We start from the raw sequence: 25121 nt of genomic DNA, 5'->3' as shown, positions 1-25121 counted from the left end.
CATCTGTGAAATGAGAATTTAGAGGATAAGGTGGTCCCTACCCCACAGGGTGGATAAAAAATTCAATATGAGCATGAAATGTTTGTACACGATACCTGGCACATAGCAAGTGCTCAGTGAATTATTTCTTCAGTCAACCAACAAGTCTGTTTTGAGCAACTGCTTTGTGCCAGTTACGAGCTACGAGCTGGAGACAGTGGTGAGAAAAACTAAAGAATACACTGCCCTCACAAAAAAAATAAGTGAATTCCATAGCATGTTATAGAGTGACAAATGCTGTGAAGGAAAACCGAGAAGGGGGTCTGGAGGGTAGAGCGTGAATGCCTTTTTTTTTTTCCCCTTCCTCTGACTCCCTCCCCACTCCGGTTCAAGCCGGTGTTTCTCAGTCTAGTTGTGTAGGACACAGCTCCCTGACCGAAGCTGGTATCATGAGTCTTGCGCTCCTCCGGGCTAAGGCGGTCTGTCACCGCCCATAGCACAGCACAGTAGCCCATGGCAGCCCAGCTCCACGGAGAGCCGTTGCACAATCTTAGCTGTAGAGGGTGTAGCTCACTGGCCCATGTGGGAATCGAACCAGCGATCTTGGCATTAGGAGCAAGGTGCTCCAACCACCTGAGCCACCCAGCTGGCCTGTGAGTGACTATTTTAAATAGGGTGGTGGGGAGGTCTCACTGAGGTGACATTGGAGCAAAGATCTGAAGGGGTGAAGGAGAGAGAGCCTTGCAGATTTCTGATGGAAAAACATTCCAGGTAGAGGGAACTGCAGATGCAAAGGCCCCAAGGTCAGAGCTGTGGCTGATCATGTTAGAGAATTTTAACAGTCTCCTCTCCCCACCATTTTCTCTCAAAATTGACAAGCACAAGTGTTGCCTGCACAAGCAGAAAGTGTGCAGCATCTGTCCCTGTGACCCAGCCACCCGGCTCTTTAACCTTGAATGCCTTTTTGGGTCTCAAGTGTCACCAGGTGGCGAGTGAGCTGCCCTTACTTCAGAAGAACGGCATGGGGTGGGGGGGGGGCCTTAGGTGGTATCCGCCTCACCTATTACTGCCAAAAGTGGTCATGGGGTTATTTTTAAACATGGGGAGGAAGTATTTATTGTTCCAGCAGAGAACAGTGGACAGCCTGTGGGATTCTTCTAGGGAACCAGTGCTGCGTCCTTTCCACCATGGTGAGTATCGAGGGCTCCGCAAGGTGAGTGATTCTGAGTGGGCGAGAAGGGGACGCCACCTACAAGCAAAAGACCAAAGGGAAGGGGCAGAAAGGCGGCTTCCGAGGACCCCAGGCCCAGGAGGAAAAAGCACTGCTTGCTGTGTGCGCACAGAGGAACCCCAATCAATGCCCTGATAAGCCACAAATAACAGCAGCTCCCGGGGACTTGGAAAAACAAAATAAGAGAGTTGGCTTTTTTATGGCTTGTCTACTGACCTCTCAAGGAATCAATAACTCCCAGGGCTTGCAAAATGGGATTGAATGCTTTTAAGGATCAAATTGTAATTCTTTTCTCTTGTTCAGGCAGCTGGGGAAAAGATCTTTTTGTTTTCACCTTTTGAACTTGCAAAATTAAAACCTTTCTCTATGTGTTGTTTGGTTAGGTGCCCCCCACTCCCGAAGCAGGAAGCCCCCAAATTAGGGTCAGCGTAGGAGAGTGGTTAAGAGCACAGACTCTGGAGTCAGACTGCCCAAGTTCAATTCCAGCTCTGCTTTTTTGTGCCTGTGTGACCTTGGGCAAGTGACCCCACCTCTCTGAGCCTCAGTTGTCTCCCCAGTAAAATGGTGACAGTAATAATAGCATCTACTCGACAGAGCAGTTATGAGGATTCAATGAAATAATGTAGGTACAGTGTCTGCTGTAACTATTTAAAATCAGAGAAGGGGGTGGTACATTAACTTGCTCTTCTCTGCACTGTTTGCATAGTGCAAGGCCAGACCATTTAGAGGAGAGATTTCACTGCCATTTGGATAAAGGGGAAATTGTGTGTGTGGGTGGGGGAGCGGTTGAATTTTAACACCCTGAAAAAGTGTCATTTCATTTCGGCATTCCTCATGGTTTAGTGAGCCTGACTTTTTCCCCCGCTCCAATCAATTCTCCTTCTCTGTGTTACTGAACTTTTAGTGAAATGCATCAGAACAAAAGCGGCTGGACTCTGCCAGGGGCTGAACTGAAAGTATGGCCTCCATCCCCAGAGACGCACCTCCACCTCTCCTAGTTTCTAAAAGTTGTTGCTGCAAGACCCACAGTCTCTTATGATCCACCAGAACCAGGAGGCCTTTGAGAAATGTCATGTTGTGTCGTTTTATCCCTCCAGCATCACCGTTCTGAGACGAGTGTGGCCACCGTGCCCCCATTTCACAGAGGAGCAGCTGAGGCTCACTCAGAGATAGGGCCTGACCTAGTTTCCTAATTTCTAGCTTCTGACTCTTAATCGATGTCCTCTTTTTCCCCCCGCCAGGCACCCAAGAAAGCCAAAAAGAGAGCAGAGGGTGCCAATTCCAATGTGTTCTCCATGTTTGAACAGACCCAGATCCAGGAATTCAAGGAGGTGGGTGCAGCTGTTGAATCATCAGCCTGGATGGAGATTCCCGTCATTCCGTGTCCCCTGCAGGGTCCTCTTGGTTAGATGCCTTTATCCCCACGTCCATCAACAATAGGCATTAACAGTCTAAAATAGTATTTCTGCCGATCTGAGAGATAGAAAGCAGTATGCCTTGGATTTTTAATTTTACAGTTCTCAATGGTGGAATACCAGCTGGGTCTGAAACCCTAACACATTCTATGAGCCTTGTTAAGCAAACCTAAGTTCCAATTAGGCGCAATTAAGCCACTGCCCGAAGGCTGAGAAGGACAGCCTGAATTCTTGATCTAGCAGTGGTGATGGCTCTCCCTGAGTTACCCACTCTTCCCCCTGGCCCTTCAGGGGAAAATATGCTAAAGCTACGCTCAAGAGGCCAGTGTGTTTTATATCAAAGGGGAAATCACTGGGGCTTCCAAATGGGACGTGAACACTTGCACTTTTTGTCCCCACTAACATTCAGATCACATCAATGCCATGTCCCATAGGCCACCAGGGAAAGAGGAATTCCTGGGATGACATGTCATATCTGAACTTGAAATAATCACCTTCCAGGGAGAAAACTACACCACCCCTCCTCCCTCACCCTGTCCCAACCTCTGGAATGAGATCAGCTGCTGAGGGTGTGGGCAGGCGTGCATATACTTTCAGGAACCAGCTGCAACAAAGAACTCAAAAAATGTAGAGATGACACATCATTTGTAAACGACCTGGGCATTTACAAAGCTCTTGGAGTCTCCCCGCAAGCTAGATGGACAAGATTACCTGCCCATTTTACAGATAGCGTGGGCTATCAAGTCAGAAGGGCAGGTGAGACCCCAGTTTTTAACTTTTTTCAATACCAGTTTGATAGAGATATAATTCACATACCATAAACTCACCTTGTTAAAGTAAATGTACAATTCAGTGGTTATTTAGTATAGTCATAGAATTTTGCAGCCACCATTCCTATCTAATTTCAGAACGTTTTCATCATCCCCAAAAGAAACCTCATACCCGTCAGCAGTCACTCCCCACTTCCCTCTTCCCCCAAGCCTCTGGCACCCACTGATCTAGTCTTCATTTCTATGGACCTGCCTATTCTGAACATAGAATCACACAATATGTGGCCTTTTGTGTCTGGCTTCTTCCCTTAGAACCATATTTCAGAGCTCCCCTGTGGTGTCGGGTGTGTCATTATTTCCTTCCTTTTTATGGCTGAATAGTATTCCACCGTATGGATAGGCCACATTTTGTTGATCCATCTGTCTGCTGATGGACATGTGGGCTGTTTTCAGTTTGGGGATATAATGAATCATGCTGCTACAGACATTCATGTTCAGGTTTTTGTGTGGACAGATGTTTTAATTCTCTGGATGAGATACCTAGCAGGGGAGTTGCTGGATCATATGGTAACTCTATGCCTAACATTTTGAGGAACTGCCAGACTGCTTTACATCTTTGACTCTGGATGTAATATCCTTTGATGCTCCTTGAAAATCCCAGAATCCCACCTCCCCCAGCCCAGGCCCGGCCTCTTGGGCTCCTCCCCCCAATTTCTCCCGGCTGACTAGCCAATCACTTCCCTTTCACAGGCCTTCACCATCATGGACCAGAACAGGGATGGTTTCATCGACAAGAACGATCTGAGGGACACCTTTGCTGCCCTTGGTACGTCGCCCCTTCTAGGCCTGCAGGAGGGTCTCCTTATCCCACGCCCATGACGGGCGGCAGGTGGGAACACTGAAAAGGTGAAGAGCTTGTTTTCCAAAGAAACAGCTCAACCATGATTGATCTTTAAGACACATTTCAGAAGATAGGAAAGAAGCGTTTAATCTTTGAGTGTCTTCATATATCTTTCATTTTTCTTTAAAAATTACTTTTTTGGGTGTGATTTTTGAATGCAGTGCCAGTTCACAATAGAAAACTTGGAAAATTTAGAAAGGTATAAAAGGGAAAACAACATTGCCCATTAGGTCACATCCCACTATTAACATTTTAGCCTCTAAGTCTTTTCTAGGTATCCCTGGGGGCTGGGGTTGTGTTTTTGGTTGTTTTTTTAAAATAATTGGAAATCATTCTATTTTGGATTCAGCTTTTTAAAATTTAACATCTCAATAGTAGGAGCAGGAATGCATAGAGCTTTTTCAAAATATACATGTCCAACTGCCACCAGTCACCCCCTCTCTACTCCTCCCCCCAAAACTCAGGGCCACCATGAACAGTAGTTCAGGTTGTGCACTGCACAATTCTACAGAGTACTATTGATGTTTGTAGCCACTGTCGATCTTTATACTTAAAACATAAATTATCTTAAGAAGGGGTGTCTTTTTCTAATTTTCAAAAAGGTACTGTACGGGCTTGTGGCAGGGGCTGGAGCAGATGTATCAGAATCTCCAAGGGTTATAACAGGTATAATTGGAACAAGCTCCCTCTGATGATTCTGATGTGTCTCTCCCGCCTCCAGCTGAGAAGGGCGAATTCCTAATATGAGCATTTACCATTTGAGTAAAATATTTAATTACCTGTACAAAATGTACCAGGTGCTGAAGACACTATTTTAAAAATAACCCCTCCCACATCGGATGTTTGGGTTGTTTCTAGTTGTCTGGCTATTATAAATAACACTGTCAAGAACATCTTCTCACGTGGATCTTTGGCCCATCCACTCCATCTCTGATTATTCCTAGACTAGATTCCCTGAAGTAGAATTACAAGGGCAAATGCCAGTGTCCTCATAGCTGTTTCTGTCCCAGCTTGGAGGCCCTGAGTGTGTGTTTCCTTCTCTAGGGCGTGTGAATGTGAAAAATGAGGAAATCGATGATATGATCAAGGAAGCCCCAGGTCCCATCAACTTCACGGTGTTCCTAACGATGTTTGGGGAGAAACTTAAGGGTAAGCTCATGTGCATCTGTCTGTGCGTCGGTCTGTCTTTATGTGTCTTTATCTTTGAGTATGAATTAAAGCACTGGAGAACAGACAGGAATTGGCAGAACACGGAGGCAGAGTAACATTGGGGGGAAAAAATAAACACAGCAGCTAACATTGCTCCGAGGTATATCTGGAGCCATGCTTCATGCTAAGCATTTTATATGCATTCCTCATTTAACAGCATCTAGGCGGTGGGTTCTATTCTTATCCCCAGTCTACAGATGGGGAGCTGAGGCTCAGAGACAGAGGTCACTCCCGTGGCCACACAGCTAACAAGTGCTGGAGTCAGATTCAAATCTCAGTCGTCCTAAATCTAGATCCACGTTTGACCTCGGGTTTGCTCAGAAATAACTGCATTCTCAGAGCACTCTTTCAAAATATCAAGGCTCAATGCTAGAAGGAAAGCAGGGTCTTTCCTCCAAGCCAACTAGCCTTGCTCTGGCCTCACCCCCAGCTTGGGGAGGGCTGGGCCCTGCCTCCTGGGCTACCACAGGATCCCAGCCACACCCCACTTTCTGTTTCAGGGGCAGACCCCGAGGAGACCATTCTCAATGCGTTCAAAGTGTTTGACCCCGAAGGCAAAGGAGTGCTCAAGGCTGATTAGTGAGTGGGGTCTGTGGGGGAGGGGGCGGGGCTCCCTGCCCGCCACATACACACCCAGTACCAAGAGCTGCTTTTCTCTCTCCGCAGCATTAAGGAGATGCTGACCACGCAGGCGGAGAGATTTTCCAAGGAGGAGGTAACAAGACCCTTTGGACATTCTCTTTACTCCAGTTTTGTCATCACTTTTCCAGAGACTCCATCTCCCTCTTTTTTCAAAACACCGCTGACCCCACCCTGAGAACCTGCTCTTGTTTACTGAGCCCTTAACTCATTTCATTCTCTCAATCAACTCTATGAGGTAGAGTATTATTGTCACTTTATAGATGGGGAGACCGAGGCCCAGTGAAGTCATTTGCCTAAAAGGACAACACCAATGGTCAATGCCAGGGCCTGGATTCAAACCCAGGTCAGTCTGATTCCAGGTCTCTCTTCCTCACAATGCGTGGAGCCCTGCTTAGAGCATCAGTTTCCTGATGGTGTAACGGTGGTGTGCAGGGTACCACGTACTGTGGCATAGGTTGTGCACTGCACAATTCTCCTGGCTGCCATTCTCACAATATGAATCCTAGAGTATGTATTTGTTGCAATAGTTTTTCAGCAGATGGCAGTAAAGTGTCTTGTTACAATTTTTTAAAAATCAGAATACATATATGACTTTTTCTGGCAGGTGGCAGTAATGTGCCTGAAGGAAGGGGCCCGTATGCTAATTAACCAAAGGTCCCATATGAACAAGCAACAGTTCTGTCAATATTATTAATGAACTTTAATAAGTCTATTTAAAATATCCTCTTCCCAGGCTTGAGCCTATCAAGTTCTACATTTTATTAAAATTTTTATTTCGATTTTTTTCCTCCAAAATTCAAGCAGTTAAAAGAGCCTGCCTTCACCTCCCACCAGCTTTGTGACTTTGGACAAGCTCTAACCTCACTGTGCCTCAATCTCCTCATCTGTAAAGTGGGGACAATACTAGAACCTACCTTAGAGTATATGGTGAGGATTAAATGAATTCATACATGTAAAATGCTAACATGGGCTCTATAAGTGCTAGCTTTAATAGCCAGTGTTTTTTTTAATAACTAGCCAATACTTTTAAAATGTGGAAATAGCATGTTTTTTTAAAAAAAAAATCTAGATTTCTAGGTTCCCCCCTGCAAAAAAATCAGATTCCCTCAGAGTCTGACCTCCTTGCCCACGTGGCCACATCCAGCTGGCCCTGAGCAGCTGCCACCTCTGCAGATAGGCTGTGTGTCTCCATTTAGCCACGGTCCCCACCCGGCTCCCTTACATAACCTGCCTAGCCCCTTTGCACACTTGCGTTTGTCATCCCTGCTTTACCCACGGCAGGCTGGTTTCCCAGAAACATCCCTGCAGGGTGGCCCTTGGGCTCAGCACCCATGGAAGGAAGAACAAGGAAGCAACAGGGCATGGAGGGAAATGCTGACCAGGATTTAAGCCCAGAGTGTCTTGCTCAAGGCCCCCGGGGCTAGAAGAGCCCTTCTGAGAGGTCCCAACTGGGGGCCCACACGGGTCAGTGGGCAGCGAACTGCCCCAGGAATGGGTGTGACCTTGGATCCTGCCGCTCTCTGCGGCAGCTGGGTGACAAGTCCTTTCTGGAAGGGATCTAAGTGATGTGTCTCCACATCTATTACCCCCCACACCCCGATATGACCCCCTGACCCCCCGACCCTCACTGCCTCTCCACTCAGGCCTGCCCCGAACACAGCCCTCCCTCCCACTTCCCCTCCCTCCCACTTCCCTTCCCAGCGTCCTCAGCACGTGTCTCCCTGCTGCTTCTCTGCAGATTGACCAGATGTTTGCCGCCTTCCCCCCGGATGTGACTGGCAACTTGGACTATAAGAACCTGGTACACATCATCACCCACGGAGAAGAAAAGGACTAAGGGGGGGCTCACCGCCCAACCTGGGCTTGGCTTTGTGGGGGAGGGCGGTGTCCTCTCACTTCGCCCAGTGACGCCATCCCTGCCCCTGGCCTGTTAGCTGGGTGGCTGCCTCATTTATCTACTTCCATCTTCTTTGCAGCCTGGGTGGCTTATAAATATCACGTGGCCACACATCCTACACGTGGAAATCCATCCAGAGGGCATGTTCAAATAAATAGGAGGTGGTGTCTTTGTTCACAGTGTTTCTCTGACAGAAGTGCTCTGAGGTAGGAAGGCCCTTTGCTAGTTCCCGTGAAGGCAGGATATGAGCTAGTGATGGCCCTGCTGTGATTATTATTGAATCTTATTGACTCTTTATTTAAAGTAGACCTTCGCGTACACTCAGGACTATTTCTGTCAAGGCCACATTTCACCGGAATGTTAACTGGAGGACCACAGCCCTTTCTTCCAAAGAGCTCCAGCATTCGTAGTGCCTAGCTTCCACGACATCCTTTCCTTTAGGTTGCCATTGGAATGTTTCCCCCACAGATGTGCTTAGGCCCCAGCATCATGTAAGAGGAAGAGGCCTCACCTGCATGCTAAGAATATGGCTCATTTGGAAAACGAAAAATCACATCCATTAATTGTAAGAGGTTAATTTCTCATTTTAGATAAAGTAGAACTTGTCTAGACTTGTCTCCTGGCAAATTGGGGAAGGGGTACTGATTTCTGACCCTGTCTGCGGTCCAAGAACTGCGGCATGAACTAACTCTCAATTTTGAGTGACCAAAGTCATTGTTAAAGCATTCAGGTCTATTTTGGTTGCAAGAATCCCAATGTAGGAAACAAACAGGTTCACCTAACTAAGAAGTCCAAGGGCTTCAGGCATAGCAGCATCCAGGAGTTCACCCGGTGCTGTAAGAACCCGAGAAGGCCTCTCCCCAGCTCTGCTTTCTTTCATGCTGCTCTGCTCTGTGGTGGCAAAAGGGCTCCCATCTGTCTCCTCAGCGATCCTACTGGAAAGAGGGCAGCTCTCCTTCTCCCAGCTCCACACAAGTCGCAGAACATGTACTATGGGGTAACATAACCAACCCTGAAACAGGTGCAGGGCTCTGACTGGCAGCCCGGGTCACGTATTTAACCCTCATCCTGAGGCTGAGATCAGCCCCTTTCTGAACGACATGGCAGTTCCCCAAAGGAAAAGCCAGGTGCCTTTCAGGAAGAAGGGGGAGTGGATATCAGGTACTCTAAGTTTTCAAGAGAATCCCAAGAACCCAGGACTCAACCAAAGTGAACGATGGATGAGAGCAAAGAGCCGAAAGTGGGGGTGGCAGTGACAGCTGGGGTCACCTAGGAGGGATGATGGGTCCAGGTAGTTGGAGGAGCCAGAACTGGAGCGTGTCTTCAGAGCTCGAGTAACAACAGAGCTCTGCAGAAAGAACTCAGGGTCAGCTCCATCAACAGTTGACATCACCCCCTGGCTGCGGAGAAACAGGATGCCTTTCAAAGCCAACAGCAAGTGAGCTGGGCAGCCAGGGACCCAGGGGTGCCTCACACCATGATGAACCCCCATGTTGCACACACTGCACTCATCTATGTCCACCATGCCCAGAACCTGCTCCCTGGGGCTCCTGCAGAGCTGTGGCCAGGGCCTGGGGAGGCCCGGCTCAGTTCATTCAAAGGCAGCGTGCGGTTCAGGGCAAGACGTCTTGGCTACAACTCTGCAGTGACACGCTCATCCACGAGACACACACACACAGAGACAGAGACACACAGATACACAAATACACAGAGCTACAGAGACACACGCGTGCCCGCGCACACACACAGGCTCCGTGGCTCCCACTTCCGGCCTGTGAGCAGCTGCCGCTCCCCGTGGACTCTGCTTCCCCGTGGCCCCTAGGCTTCGCTCGGCCCTGCATCCTCTGCTGGACCACAGTGAGAGCTGACCTATGCTGGTCACCATCTGAGGTTCTCGAGGGCCATGTGACCTCATACAACTTTTGCCTCCTGAGCCAGTTTTGGAACTCAACCCCTCCTGCTTCTCTAACCTGTCCCGGGGGGGCTCCCAGCACCCTAATTTCACAGTAGTGAAGAGGCACCAGGGTTATGGAACAAAACATTTATTCTCTCTGCTTATGGTACAAATGTGGCCCCAATCACTTCAGATTGCTCCCTTCTTCTTGGACTTCAGATCGTCTCCCTTTTCAAAGGTGCTGTCCAAGTGTGACGCCCTGAAGCGAGACCCTCTGTTGATGTAGTTGGTGAGTACCATCTGCCGCAGGCTGCTGTAGTCCAGGGGCTGGTCCACTGCACCAAAGACAGGATGCAGTGAGGAGCTGAAATCAGATCCAGCACACTTCCTTCCCGGGCCAGTGACCCCGCCCCGTTCATGGGTGCCCAAGGCAAGGATGCCCACGCCTGTTTGGGGTTCCCCCACAATGCCGAGGGTTGAAGTATGAACATTCTCGAGGTTCAGGGAGGGGGAGAACAGGCAGAGATGGACTGCAGGGGTGCCAGACAATAACTGTTTCTTCTCCCAGGTGAGTTTGATTTAACTAAAGGAGACAGGGCCGCCACCTGCAGTTGTTCAGGATGCAGACGACACAGAGATACCCTATGGGACAGACGAGCGGATGGGCTAAAATCTAGCCCGCCTGATTGCCAAGCCACGTCTATCAAGAAGCGGCACCTTTTCCTAATTAGCCTTTCCAGAGGGGGTGCCTCTTCTAATTTACACATACGTAGTACAGAGGCTAGTGAGCCAAGAGAACCCAAAGTTTATCAACATTCCCCTGAACAGAAGTGACGACATCATCTGTAAATTCCCGACCTTGTGTGGACAGTGTTACCCCCCTCTACCCTCCTCTTTTAGGAACTCGAAAGGCCAAGGGAAGCTGAGCGAAGCTGGCTGACAGCAGGCCTAGCTTTCACTCCTGCTAGGTTTCAGTGGCCTCAGCGAAATCAAGCAGAAGCCGTGCGCACATGCTGGCACCCCCTCCCTCCACCCTGGGCACAGCTGCCCATCTGAAACCTGCTCCAAGAAGTGGGGCAGCTTTTAAAAAAATCTCTATTTACTAAAGTGATGCAAGATCATTATAAAAGAAAAAATTTAAACAACATGGAATCGTTTAACTTAAAAATGCATAGTTTTCTACAAAACACCCCGGAATATCCACTTAAGTCAACCCATACATCCTCTAAGATACCTCCCTGCTTCTCAACTTCCCTCCCTCTCTTCCTCCTCCTCCCCTCTTCCTGCCCTCCTCTTCCTCCTCTTTCCTTCTCTCTCTCTCTCTCTCTCTCTCTCTCTCTCTCTCTCTCGCTCTCTCTCATCATAGCTCTCTCTCCCCTATTATATGTCAGTGTTGTGAAGGCCTGTTCTGTACATTGCAGGATTTTAGCAGCATCCCCAGCCACTAGATGCCAGTAGCACCCCCCTCCTTCCAATTGTGACAACCAAAAATATCTCCAGACATTGCTAAAAGTCCCCTGAGGGGTAAATCACCTCTGGTTGCGAACCACTGAATATATATTTCATACACACACACACACACACACACACACACACACACACACACACACGGTCATATATATTATATACTATTGCATTCTTTTGAGTGGCTGCATTGTATTCCATTGTATGGATGGGGAAACCATAACTTATTTAACCAATCTCTTAATGGGTGGGCATTTCAGCTGTTTCCAGTTTCGTGCTGCAGTGACCATCCTCCTACCTTCATCTTAGACCCTTGAATAAGTTTTTCTTGAAGGACCAATTTCCACAGGCAAACTTACAGGTTTAACGGGTGTCCACTTCTCAGGCTTTCCATAGGTGTTCAAACTGCCCTCCCAAAACCCCGGTGGGGCCGATTTTATCCCCACCTTCAGGGAGCAGGGCTGGTTCCCCCTGAGAGGGGGAGTGTCTCGAGCTTCTGCCTCCCAGTTAGGAAGATCAATGGGCCAGTGCCAGAAGGGCCGCAGTTAAGGTTTCTGGCACCAACTATGCCTCAGGTGCTTCAATCATGGGATTGGGAGAACATAGATGGGGTGGGGCCAGGGAGGTCACCGGTGGGGTGGGACTCAAGAGCATTCAGTGAGGGTAAGAGATGGGATCAGAGAATCTTGTGAGCCCATAACTTGCCAATTTAGAAATTTTGGATATTTTAAGATTCATTTTAAATGCTCACAAAGTAGTTGTGATTTACAAAAAGTTATCCAGGGTAACTAAACTTCAGGATCTGTGGCTGGGCCATTGTGCTCGTAGGGAAAAGCATCCCTGAGCGAACCATGTCAAGTGGCCACAGCCAAGATCATACCCATGAGGCTCATAAAGAGAGAGAAACTGAGGCTCAATACAGCAGACCCTCATGGGCACAGGTTTAGGAACCCCAACCCACAGACCCACGCAGATCTGGGAGAAAGAGAACTAACCTTCCTCCAACCTTTCACTGAAGGATTCAGCCCCAAACACTGGGGCGTTGACCTTGATGGGTTCTGCACTCTTGAGGAGGAAAGAGCCACCCCAGAAAGGGTTGATGAAGGATGGCAGGGTCTCGGTCTCTGCCCTTTCCATGTCCAGGATCCGCTTGTAGGACTCTAACAGCAGTAGGTCGTTGGTCTTCTTTTCAATGATGGCTGGAAAAAAACAAGCAGAACCAAAATGGCTGCCAAGAGACCTGGTTGTGTGTATGGGGTGGCGGGCGGGGGGGGGGGTCTCAGCGTGGTGCCCCCTCGCTGGAGAGGAAGGGAAGGGACAGGAAGTGGGGATCATGAGCTACTATAACGACAAGGCTTTCTCCTGGGTTACATCATGCATTCTTGAGGGGACAGTATCACGCTCAAGAGGGCAAAATTTGAGTCTTGAGAGGCAAGAAAAACTGACTCTATAAGGTATAAAGCACAGACATATAAAACAGCTATACAGTATATCAACTGTATTAAAATTTCAGGAGGAGGGGGCAATTGAGAAAAGAATGTCTAAAAAGGCTCCGTAGGAGGTGATAATGAAAAGAAGGTTGAGAAACACTAAAAATTGAGAGGCATGGGCAGCCCTGCCTGAAACTATGGATTTTCCCTCAGTGTGCACTCTGTCTCAGGCTTCCAGAGCTTTGCTCATACTGTTCCTTCTGACTAAAATGCCTTTCCCTACACGCTTCCTTGACTAACCCCCAGAGGTGTTTTAAGACTCTAGTCATGCCTTGCCACCTGCAGGAACGTTTCCCTGACCTGCCGAGTTTGGGGGAGCTGCCCTTTGTTCTGTGTGTCATAGCCCCATGCAGTCACTGGAGTCGTTCATTCATTCATTCATCCATTCTGCAAATGATTATTGGATGCCTACCATGCCTACCATGCCAGGCACCTGTGCTAGAGGCTATGGGTACATGGAAGAAAAAGAAAACAACAACAAGGATGCAAGGACTTCAGAGTATATGGGGAGATGGAGAGAAAGACAAATTCGACTAATAAATCCATGTACCCCTCACAGTCCAGATGCTCATTATCTGAATTCAGCAACTACGAGATTTGGATAATTCAAAAAGTAAATAAAGCTCACACTCCCCGTACTGTTGCTAGTCTCTCCGTAAATCAGAGACCAAAACTATTTGCATCTGGAACTTGCTCTCAGCTCTCAAGAACCTCACAGATTCAGATCGTGATCACTTCCTGCACACAGAGACAATTTAGGTGAATGTTAAATAAGAGAAGTGCCATGAGAGGGAATAACAGTGGGGCAAGGGACCGGCTTCAGAGGGGGCAGTGGCGGGATGGAGAGGGGACATTTAAACTGAGATCTGAGAATGAGCAGCCTCTGAGCATAGGACGAGTGTTCTAGGAACAGCTTGTGCAAAGGCCCTGAGGTGGGAGTGAGTAGAGGGGAGGGTTGGAAGTATAAAGAGGAGAACAGAGTGACTGGAGGTAGTGAGCAAGGAGGGAGAACAGATCGAGAGGAGGTGAGAAGTATAAGCAGGGGCCAGGCCCTGCAGAAGCCGACGGGCTGTGGGCAGGAAAAAGTTAATGCAGCAGGCCTGACTGGTATCCTACGACAGACCTGTTTACCAGCTGAGCCCTAGACCGGCAGCAGGGAACTTGGATTTCAAGAAGGCTCCTACCTCCATTAACTGATTAGAGTGACTCACTGTGCCTAAACTGTGTACAAAAAAATGTGGTTTATGCTACATACCTGCTGTCCTTCCTGGGAGTCTGAACGTGGCTATGTACCAGGCTGCAGGTGCCTGAGTAATCAGCCCCCAATCAAAACCCTGGGTATGGAGACTCTGATGAGCTCCCTTGGTTGACAACATTTCACACGTGTTGTCACAACTCATTGCTGAGGGAATGAAGCACATCCTGTGTGGCCCACTGAACGTGGTGCGGGGGGGCTGTCTTGGGGAACTCCCAACCACAGATGATATAATTAAATACAATGAAACCTGAGCTTTTATTCTAAGAGCAGTGAAAGCCATTCAGTCGGAATCGTCATGATTTGTGCAGGTGTATCCCTCCCTCTCTAGTCTGAGCTCGGGGCCTCTGACCAGAAATGTGTTCTAGTTGACAGGCACTAGCTACATGCCAGGGGCCACTCTGAGCACTTGGATTTCTTCCTTTCCAATCTGTATGCCTTTCATTTATTTTTCTTGCCTTGTTGCGTTGGTTAGGACAACGAATACAACATTGAACAAGAGCAGACATCCCTGCCTTATTCCTGATCTTAGAAGGAAAACATTCAGTTTTGCACCATTAAGTATGAGATTCGTTGTAGGTGTTTTTGTAGATGCCCTTTAACAGGTTAAGAAAGTTTCGTTCTAGTTTGTTGAGAGTTTTTATCATGATCATGAATGTTGAATTTTGTCAAATGCTTCTGCATTTAGTGAGATGATCATATAGTTTTCCTCCAAGAACTTCGTAAGATAGATATTGGGTTTACATCTCCTTTTTTTTTTTTTTTTAGATGAAAAAACTAAAGCACAGAGAGGTTCAGAAAGCTGCCCAAAGTCACACAACCAGTAAGAGTAGAACCAGGATTTGAACCCAGGCAGGCTGTCATCAGGACCCACATGCTTCATCACAAGGCTCAATACCACCAAAACAACAAGCCCTCTTGCCTGATCACAGAAAGCTCTGGAAATGGTTTCAATGGGCCCCAGTTGGACTCACCAAAGTACTGTGGGAGGTTGGCCTCGGTGATTTTCCCTGTCTCCCCTAACTGCACCAGGATCTTGGTGGTGTCACAATTTATCTTCTGCAACAGGTTCTCCACCGAGCTCCTGAGCTGCTGCAAGGTGCTGTTCACCTCCTTGTAGCTGTTCTCATACATGTCTGCCTCCTCTGTGGTCTTCTTTAGTTTCTCCTGGTGGCACAGCCCAATTCCCACCCCATCCCTTTACTTGGGCAATTATTAGTAACAAGGGGGAGGTAACAGCCCTATGACATGAGAACGATTATTATCCCAATTTGACAGGTGAGAAAACTGAGGCTCAGGGAGGTTTAATCACTCTCTCAAAGTCACACAGCTAGGAAGTGGCTTTTCTGAGAGTCATACCCAAGCATTTGCTCCCAGGGCCTGGTTGTGTAACTCCCAGGCCAAACCCTCCCGTTAAAGGACTGGTCCCACCACTTGTCCCAGAGGGACAGGAGGTGATGAAATGGAAGGTGTGTGAAAGGTTCCAAGAATAGAGCAGATGGAAGAGATCTATAGCAGCAGCTAAGAAAGTACCTTGTGAGCCCACTGCTATTAAGACAAGTTCTCCTGATTCGCGTATTTGCATTTGGAAAGAAGCCTCCAGAAGTCATGTTAAAGCCCAAGGAATAAAAAGCTGATGGAAGGACTTCGGGCAGAGGTGGGAAGATGCTTGGGGGTTGCCTGGTCAACTTCCGCAAGCTGCCTCCTTTTAGGCTTTCAAAACGCCAAGATGCAGAGCAGCAACAGTCCCAAGCCCAAGGAAGCATCTGGACGCTGGGCGGCCCTATGCCGAGGATGTGGGACCCCAGGAATGTGCCCAGGTGCGGAGGGTCTCCTTGGAATTGGCCCTGCCTGGAACGTCTCATGCCAGGGAGGCCTCTCTGAGCGGCAGAGGCTCAGTGGGCAGCATGTGCTTTGCTGCCCCCCAGTGGCCCAGCGGAGAATGGCACCACCATAGTTCACCAGGTGCATACCCAGAACAGAAACAAGCCACAGAGAAGGGAGAGTAAATGACCCAGGAGCACCGTTCCTGGGGCAGGAACTACTGGATTAAAACGGAACTTTGAAATCAACTCTCTGAGTTCATATCTTTGCCAGACGTGTGCTATCCATTCTCCCTTTATACCTGAATAACAAGCCCTTGACTGTATTTGGGGTGGCAATGTCCCCAGCTAACAGTTATATTTCCAACCCCCCTGGCAATAGGGGTGGCCAATGAGGTATAAACACAGAAGTCATTGGCTGAGACTTCAGGGAAAGAACTTTTAAGCTGCTGACTCAGCTAGCAAGGCCTTTTTTCCTCCCCCACTTTCTTCCTACCTGGCTGGACCACTGGCAGCCCTACTACAACAATGAGGTATCCTTGGGAACGTAAGCCACATACTAAGGATGGCAAAACAGAAAGGAGGAGTCTGGGTCGCTGATGACATCATGACCAACCCCGAAGTGCCTATCTCCAGACTTACTTCTTTCCAAAGTAAATAAACTTCTATCTTGCTTCGGCCACTGTTATTTGGGGTCCCTGTTATTAGCAGTTAAATACAAGGCAAAGCTCATACAGTATCCCAGCTCCATGATGTTGGTCAAGTGGCTTTCCCTTTCTGAACCTCAGTTTCCTTATCTGCAAAATGGAAAGATCACAGCACCTACCTGTTGTGAGGATTAAATGAGCTAGTGCAAGCAGAGCATTTAGCCTAGTGCCTAGTAGACGCTAATTGCTCAAGAAAGGTTTGTCGTGACTATTATTGTATTGACTATTATTGATTGGGAACAGGCCACAGCCAGGACAAGGGAGAGAAAGAAGAAAAGACTAAGGCAGAGATCTGTCTGGAATTTGCCAGACTGGGATGAATGTACAGGCACAAGGGCTTGGGCTAGACTCCCTGAAGTGGGGGAGTCTTTAAAATAGACGAAAGGGCCATAGGGACAAAATTCTGCAGCAATACCTGCAGCAGAGGCTGCCTGTGACAAAGGGTCAGGACCTGTCAAGATGTGACTCAGGCTGTAGTGTCATGGGGCTGATATCTTACTCCTCCTGAGACCCAGCTGACAGGCTGCCTGACAGACAGACAGACAGCAGAAACTCCCGCAGCCCGTCCTCCCTCCCTCCCCACCCTGGTCTTACCTCCAGCTGTCTCAGGACAGAGCTGTTGTCATCGTGGGACAATTTCTGCTGGGATCGCAAGTGGATGATCTCATTCTGCTCAGGGGAGAATGAGACCGTGAGGAAAACTGAACGCTCCTCTCCGGCCACATCTGAAAACCAGCCTGTGCTTCGGGGAGCTGCTGGGGATTTAAAATGATCTGATCCAAGGAGCCCCAGCACCCCGGAGCTCCTCTTATACCCTTGGAGGTTTTGTCTGATGTTTCCTAATTAAAAGAACAGTGAGGGCATGGGAAGGGTGGACGATTCATTTTTTCTGGAGAAATATCCAGAATAGTGTGGTCCATAGAATTTTCTTCGATGGTGGCAACATTCCCTGTCTGTAACATCCAGCACCACAGCCACTAGCCACATGGGTATGGAAATGTGGCCAGTGCCACTGAGGAGCTAGTTTAAAATGTTTATATAATTTAAATTAATTTAAACTTAAATCATCACAGGTAGCTAGCGGCTACTGCAATGAACTGGCAGCCCCAGAACAGGGGTTCTCATACTCTAGCGTGAATTAGAATCAGCTGGAAGCTTGTGACAACACAGAGTGCTGGGCCCCACTCTAAGAGGTTCTGATACAATAGGTCTGGCTGGGGCCTGAGATTATGCATTTCTAGAAAGTTCCCAGGAGATGCTGCTGCTGCTGCTGCTGGTCCAATGACCAGATTTGAGAACCCCTGGGCTAGCCAATGTGTCCAGATATAAAAGGCATGCACTTTTTGACTGAGCAAGTCCATCTCCAGGAAACTGTCCCATGGAAATAATAGGAAGTGGGCAAAAGTGGCAGCTCAAGGCTGCCCATCTTGTTATTATTTGTAATAGCCCCTGTTAGGGACAACCTAAACGTCTACTGATAGGGGGTCGGTTCAATCAATGATGGTACATTCACATCCTGGGGGGAAATGGTCTCAAATACAAAGATTGTTAAAATGCAGATTCCTGGCCTGTTCAAGATAATCTAGGTTTGGAGGTATGGGGCAGGGCCCAGGGAATCTGCATCTTTAAGAAGCAACCTATGATTCTACTACAGAGCATCCAGGGTCCCCAGAAGCCATTAAAAAGAACACAGATGATGTTGGGAGGTCTCTATGATGAACTGCTGGGGAAAAAAGTTGACAAAACAGCCCGAACTGTCCAGTATGATCCCAGCACTGTGTGTGTGTGTGTGTGTGTGTGTGTGTGTGTGTGTGTGTGCAGGTACAGGCTTGAGGGCACGCTGCTTTCATAAAGCAATGTCACCAAAATATTAATGGACATCAACTCTGAGTGGTGATGTTTTTTGTGATTTGTATTTTTCTGAATTACATTTTTGCACAGACCTATATATATTACCTTTCCAATCAGAAAAATAATTATTTCATTTTGGAAAAAAATATTTAAAAGAACCGAGGACGTCCAATCTTTAAAGGAAAAACAATCCCAGAAGGAACTCTACCAAAATGATGAATCAATGTTATGCCCAGGTGATGGGATTCTTCTTGATTTGGGATTTCTATTTATACTCTTTTAGTTTTGTTCCATATGGGGTTGATTGATAAGTTGAATGAGAGGTGTTCCTTCTCTGTCCCGCACTCTCCCATGGCTCCTGTCACTCAGAGTAACTACCAAGAACTCTTCTGGAAATGTGCTTCCCCCAACTCCACGACGTGCCTCCCCTCGGACTTCATCTCCTCCCCCTCCCTTCATCTCTTTCTCTCTTTGCTCTCTCTCTCTCTCTCTCCTTCCCCCCCTTGCAGGCACCCGAGCCTGCTTGCACTTTTCTACCTCAGGACCTTTGCATGGCTATTTCATCTGCCTGGAATATTCATCCCCCAAAGATCTGCATAGCTTATTCTCTCACCTACAAGTCTGATCAAATCTTACCGTCTCAGCTGCCCATGCCCTCACCTGGCTCCAGAACCCCTCTTAACCTGCTCTATTTCGTCTTTTTATCCATGCCACTTGTCACTTTCTAATATACTCTACAACTTATGTATGTATTCGGCTTGCTGTTTATTGCCGGTTTCTCCCTGCCAGAATAGAAGCTCTATGAAGGCAGGGCTTTTTGTCATTTTGTTCACTACCACATTACCAGTGTCCAGACCAGTGTCTGGCACATAGTAGGTGCTCAATAAATACTTACTGGGAGAACAAATAACCAAAAGAACATTTTTTCCATTAGAATATATAACCTTATATGTACTACATGATAATCACTATACTAAGTTTTAAAAGCATCACCCACCCAGCCCCCAAAAAAGTCAGAAGGAAAGAGATCAAAATATCAACAATTTTCTCTAGGCAATGGGATAATGGGTGATTTTTAAAATTCTTTCTATCCTTAGGTAGTTTCCAAAATTTCTATAAAAAGCGTATCTTTCGCTTCTAAGATTTTTAAAATATTAAACCTTCACACTGGAAATAAATATTTCCAGGACTTATTCAACAGGCATTTACAGCTTTATTTAAGCCCCCAAAAGGCACACTTCTGAACTTCAAAAGGAGCTCAGAAGCTCTTGTGGTCCAAACATCATTCTACAGGTGAGAAACTGAAGCCAAGAGAGGGCAGGGACTTCCCCTCCTTCATCATACACACCCGTCCTAACACCAGAGACAGGATGTGTAGGTAAGACAGAAGGAACCATCATGGTAAATGGGAAAGATCTACGTCAATCCTTTTAGGGAAACATTTCCTGCATAGGTCAGTTTCCTACTGGAGTTCTCATATCCCTCTCTATGGACTGTCTCTGTCACCCCACTGGGACGAGTAAGGTGCTCCCTCCTGGAAAATGATTCAGGGTCCGGCCAACTCCCAGACCATCTTTTCTTTCTTCCTTCAGAGCTCTCTGCCTTCAAAGATCTTCCCTGCAATACTACAGATGGCCACCAGAGGGCAGTGGCGAAGCGCCTAAACCGGAGGTTGCAAACGCAAACCCAGCTCCTCTGGGTGAAGGAGGGCCAGCCAGCTAGACCGGTTTACAGGGGCAGAGGCACTCAGCTTCCCAGGGGAATGTGATTTTCTGATTTTCCGAGAGGAACCAGAAATCCAGATTTTCATGTTGAATATACTGATTTTTAAATGTTGGCAACTAATAAATTTAAAATTGGTGGTCGTGGCGACCAAGCAAAACAAAAATGAAAGCTGCATTCATCCAATTTATGACCTCTGGCGCCAGCCCTCCAAGTAGGGGTGAAGTCAGATATTAGAATCCTGTTTTTAACTTTTAAAAAAATCTGAACCCTAGTTTGAGCAGAGGTGCCACAAGAAGGCAAAATGGTAAGGTCCCAAGCACCCCCTTCAATCCCCTATGCCACCTCCTTTCATCCAGGACTACTCCATTTTATCTGTTTTATATACTGGTGTTTCCTCCTAACCTGGATTTAAACATAAATGTTCTATAGATTTTTTTAAATAAAAGTTTGGAAACTACTGCTCTAGTCTAAGTATGTCATTCTACAGACAGGGAGACTGAGGCCCAGAAAAGGCAGGAATTTGGCCATCTTTCATCAGACACACTTGTCCTAATGCCAGATGTGTCCTAATGTCTGTGTGGCTCAAGGAGGGAGAGTACCCTCAAGGTGAATGGGAAGGTCAAGGTCAATTACTGTCTGGGACCCATTTCCTGGTGCCTCCCGCTGTGTGCAAGGCCTTCCTGGGCATCAGGAATACAGAGGGAACACACTGTCTGACAGACCTCTGGAATATCACCTTCCGGAAGAGAAATGGAGGGCAATTCAAGTTCATCTCCCCCACCCCCACCCCTACCACCCACACTGAACTGGATGTTCTCCCAGAACCTATCCACCTCCCTCCTCCTGCCCCCCTCTGCCGCAGGCTAGGGGTTTCCTTGCCTTCTGGCTCGGGTTGGGCCCAGCCGAGGATAAACACCAGCTTGAGGGTAGAAGGAGAGTGAGGTTGAGGGGTACTTGCCCACCCCTTGGCAGAGCACTTGTTTGGCCACATCCCTCCAGGAAGGACACAGACAGCCTTCTCCACACACCTTTCTCCTGATTCCAGAAACTGCTCCCTTCCCTCACCAATCCTGTAGCCCTCTCTCTGGCTGGTCCTTCACTCTCCCTTCTTAATTTCCTTAAACTTTGTAAATAGTCCCTTTTAAAAAACTCACCACAAGTTACCAATCTTGGGCATGCCATCTGTGTCCTGTGACAACCTTAATTGATACAACGGCCTCTATTTCTGCCGTTTTCACATGCCCCTTGTACTATTATTATCTATCACTATCTATTATTATCTAGTAATAGTCTTCTTTAAACCAACCAAATTTTATTATGTTTATCATTCGTTATTTACCGTTTATATTACTTGTCACACCAAGTAATAATATCAGTCACAAGTTTGCTCTGCAGGCTATATTTTTCCTAATCCTCAACAAAATTAATTCATCACTGGTAAATTAAACTGTTTTCACCAAAATCTAGCTACTTTCTACTTGCACACAGCTAGCCTACATACCCCATGTTCAGGAAACAGTGACATTGCAAAAGGAAGTGGCTCCTCGTGTCATATATACAGAGCACAGGGACCTCCGAGGGAGGAATAATGAATTCCCACAGGAGGTGACATTTGGGGAAGGACAGGACTAATGAGTAGCATTTCATCAGAAGAAAAGCAGAGGGGTGAAAACAGAGGGGAGGAAACAGTGCGAGGAAAGCGTCAGAAGAGGGAAATGCAGGGGATGGCTGGTCCTTTCAGCCGCAGAGGCTGCCTTGGGGGTCACGACGGCAGCTGAGTCTGCAGAGACAGGCGGAAGCCAAATTTTAAAGACACTGGAGTGCCACACTAAGGAGTTTAGACTCTATCCTGTGCAGACAGTTCCAAAGGCTGTTTATGTATACTCTGGGGAGTAAGTAGCCCAGGTTGCCAATTAAGTTTGGGAAACTATGGGTTCAACAAAGGCAAACAGGTTTCTGTACCACAGGACTCGTCAGAGCCTGTACTGTGCCCATGTACCTCAGGTCCCTCCAAGATGAACTGACTACCCCTTCTCAGTTCTGTGAAGCCGTTGATTAACAGAGGTCAGCAAGAGGGCCAGAGAATTTAGGTTTTGCCGGCCACCGATGGTCTGCCTTGCATAGTCCTCTTTTTTATTTTTCTTACAACCCTTTAAAAATGTAAAAAACCATTCTTCACCCATGGGCTGTACAAAAACAGGCCACATTTAGCCATGTATAGTTTACTGAACCCTGGATGATAAAAAAACATGCCATAGATTATCCGTGTCACTAAGGGTGAGGGGACATGACCACATGAAGTGTGTGTATCAATTGAAAGACAAATACCAATTGCAGAAAGGTTAAACTGTCAGGGGGCACAATGGGGGAAATACAGCGTTTCCCAAACTGACTTGATCTTGGGACCATTTTCTGCTGCAGAGCAGTGTTCCAAGGAACCCGCTTTGGGGAAGCCTGCTGTGGGAGCGGGGGAGGGGGGGTGTCCCAGGCCCTGACCTGGATTTTCTGCGTCATCTTCTGCATCATCTCCATGTCATTGTTGAGCTCCGTGACATAGGTGAAGCGAGCAAAGTTCTTCTCCTCCTTGGCCAGAAAGTCCTCAATGAGCTGATTCAGGTCCCCGTTCTCTGTCAGCTTCAGCAGCCGGAGGTGGGCCACCTCGTAGCTCTCAAAACTCTCCTCCTTGCTCTTCGCCTTGGGCTTCTTTGCCTTGAGAGCTAAAAAGAAAAACCAGCGAGTCTGAAAAGGCAGCCGCTCAGAGCAGTGCTAGTTAGAGAGGTGTGCTCTGGGTTTCTATTATCCTGCTTTGGGGAGAAGGCTAGACGTTCCCAGGAGATAGGGCCAGAGCGTCACTCCTTAGTTGCTTCACAAATATCTAATTGAGCACCTACTATGTGCCAGACACCGTGCTGGGCTCTCTGGGTACAAAATCTCTACCCCATGGAGATTTTAGTGGAGGAATAAGACAAAAAGAAAAAAGAAAAAGAGATATCCAAGTCAACAGAAAAAGAAATCCAATAATTATCATTGTGGCCTTGGCGTTGGGGGAGACCCATCGGGGGCTGTGATGGGGGAGCTAGGTGGCCAGGGAAGTCCTCTCGAAGGTGGTGACACTTGAGCAGGATAAAGGTCAAGAAAACTCTGGGGACAGAGGGCCTTAGACAGGCTCCGAATTTGGCAAATTCGTGGAATGAGAACCAAGAAAGTTCTCCAAGCCTCACTGTCTCCAGCCTGGATAGCTGCAATAGCCCCAGCTCTCCTAATCCCAGTCTCAGCTCTCTAATTTGGCCCCCACGTGGCAATCAGAAGGATCTTTCTAGGTACATCGGGCCAGACGACCCCTTCACGTGTGTGGCTCATCAGTGTCGTCAGGGTGAAGCTGAAGCTTGGCAGCACGGTCCCCTCTACCCTCGGGAGTGTGCACCTTCTTCCTTCTTAGCCTGCTCCTCCAACTCCTGACGACTGTTCAGCTTGACGAGCAGGAAGGATTTGAGCTTGGTCTCGTGGTCGTAGACGCGCTCCAGCTCTCTGATCTCCATGTTGAACTGGGAGATATCCTTCTTCTCGCGATCCTTCATGGCAGCCATTCGAGCCACGGCCTGCAGTCTGGGCGAAGGGGACAGAGAGCCTGCGTGTCCTGAGGATCCTCCCTTCTCCTCCCCTCTCCCCTACCAGTCCTCGGGGACTTTATGCCAATGACCATCACTTCTTTTAGTCATGGAGGTTTCTGGGTGTGGAGGAACAACCCTCCTTACCTGAATGACAGGAGCTACTAGCTCTGGACCACCCCTAGGAAATGACTTTTCGATCATCATCACCACCATCACCATCGTTGCCACTTGTCTGTCGATTACTATGTCCCAGCCACCCCCTTACACACATATTATGTAATCCTCACTACCACCCAAAGAGGTCCTACAATAATGTGGTAGTGATAGCGCCGGGGTTTAAACCCAGATCTCGCTAACTCCAAAACCTGTGCCCTTCACAGCTAAACTGTATGCCTCTTGTCCCTGTGTGAAGCCGGGGGATAGGCCAGACTGAGAGACACCCCTAGGACTGTAGGCAGGGGCGCCTGGAGGAGACGGTACAGCATAGAGACTTGAATCTCAGCTCCATTTACCTGGATCTCAGGTAAGTATGTTGGCATCTCCAAGCCGCCACTTCCTGATCTGTAAAATGGGGATATAACTCCTCGGGCAGTTGTGAGGGTTGAAATACTACCCAGGGCACCTAGCATCGTGCTTGGCACACACTCGGTGCTCAGGGTTATTATGGTGATGATTTAAGGTTCCTCAACACATAAGCACAGGGAGCGGTGGTGGCCCAGACCAGGAAGTTAGGTGCTCAGCAGGGGGTTAAAGGACACTTTTGCCCCAGGGTCTCTCCCTCAGCCCACCTCTGCTCATAGGCCTGAGAAGACTGTTCAATGGCCACATTCATGGTTCTCTTCTGCACTGACAGGCGCCGATGGAGCTGCTGGGAGACGTTGTCATAAGCAGCCTTCTCGTACCGGAGGTCCTCAATCTCCTTCCGGAGTTTAGCATTAGTAGTCAGCAACGTGTGAAACTGTAAGGAGACCTGTGGGGAGGGCTGTGCTTCAAGACAGGTCTCATTCCTGGGGCATGAGATAACCTTCCAGAAGGCAGCCACCCCACCCCAGGCCCACAGAACAGGGGTTTTGAGTGCTGGCTGAGAGGTTTGAGTTGGCTACCAACTGGCTCCGTGGGCTTTGGCAAGTTACTTTTCCTGGATTTCAAATTTCTCAGCTACTTTTATACCTAACTTCTAGTTTTCATTAACTACAGGGGAGAGGGAAGAAGCTAAATGACACTATGAGGAAGAATCAGCCAAATCCACAAAGGAGA

General features: G+C 47.9%; 2 protein-coding genes across 6 annotated transcripts in view; one reads left to right on the top strand and one right to left on the bottom strand.

Annotated features, from left to right (window-relative positions):
* Positions 1-1097: 1097 nt before the first annotated feature.
* On the top strand, positions 1098-8221 carry MYL2 (myosin light chain 2). Its single transcript, XM_033097953.1, has 7 exons — positions 1098-1169; positions 2452-2541; positions 4146-4221; positions 5341-5445; positions 6006-6084; positions 6172-6220; positions 7886-8221. The coding sequence occupies exons 1-7, from the start codon at positions 1167-1169 to the stop codon at positions 7982-7984; spliced, it is 501 nt and encodes a 166-aa protein (XP_032953844.1). The 5' UTR covers positions 1098-1166; the 3' UTR covers positions 7985-8221.
* Positions 8222-10096: 1875 nt separating this feature from the next.
* CCDC63 (coiled-coil domain containing 63) overlaps positions 10097-25121 on the bottom strand; it is a 55398-nt gene continuing 40373 nt past the window's right edge. For all 5 annotated transcript variants that reach the window (XM_033097961.1, XM_033097960.1, XM_033097962.1 and 2 more), the window contains 7 exons: positions 24653-24834; positions 23678-23859; positions 22750-22970; positions 17272-17346; positions 15122-15314; positions 12398-12601; positions 10097-10273 (listed from right to left, as the gene is read on the bottom strand). In XM_033097961.1, coding sequence (XP_032953852.1) covers positions 10128-10273; positions 12398-12601; positions 15122-15314; positions 17272-17346; positions 22750-22970; positions 23678-23859; positions 24653-24834 — 1203 coding nt within the window. In that variant the 3' untranslated portion in view covers positions 10097-10127. The remainder of the gene's footprint in view (positions 10274-12397; positions 12602-15121; positions 15315-17271; positions 17347-22749; positions 22971-23677; positions 23860-24652; positions 24835-25121) is intronic.

This window comes from Rhinolophus ferrumequinum, chromosome 25, assembly GCF_004115265.2.
Source record: "Rhinolophus ferrumequinum isolate MPI-CBG mRhiFer1 chromosome 25, mRhiFer1_v1.p, whole genome shotgun sequence".
NCBI lineage: Eukaryota > Metazoa > Chordata > Mammalia > Chiroptera > Rhinolophidae > Rhinolophus > Rhinolophus ferrumequinum.
Note: the sequence above shows the minus strand (reverse complement) of the source record. Positions and strands in the feature narration are given on the sequence as shown.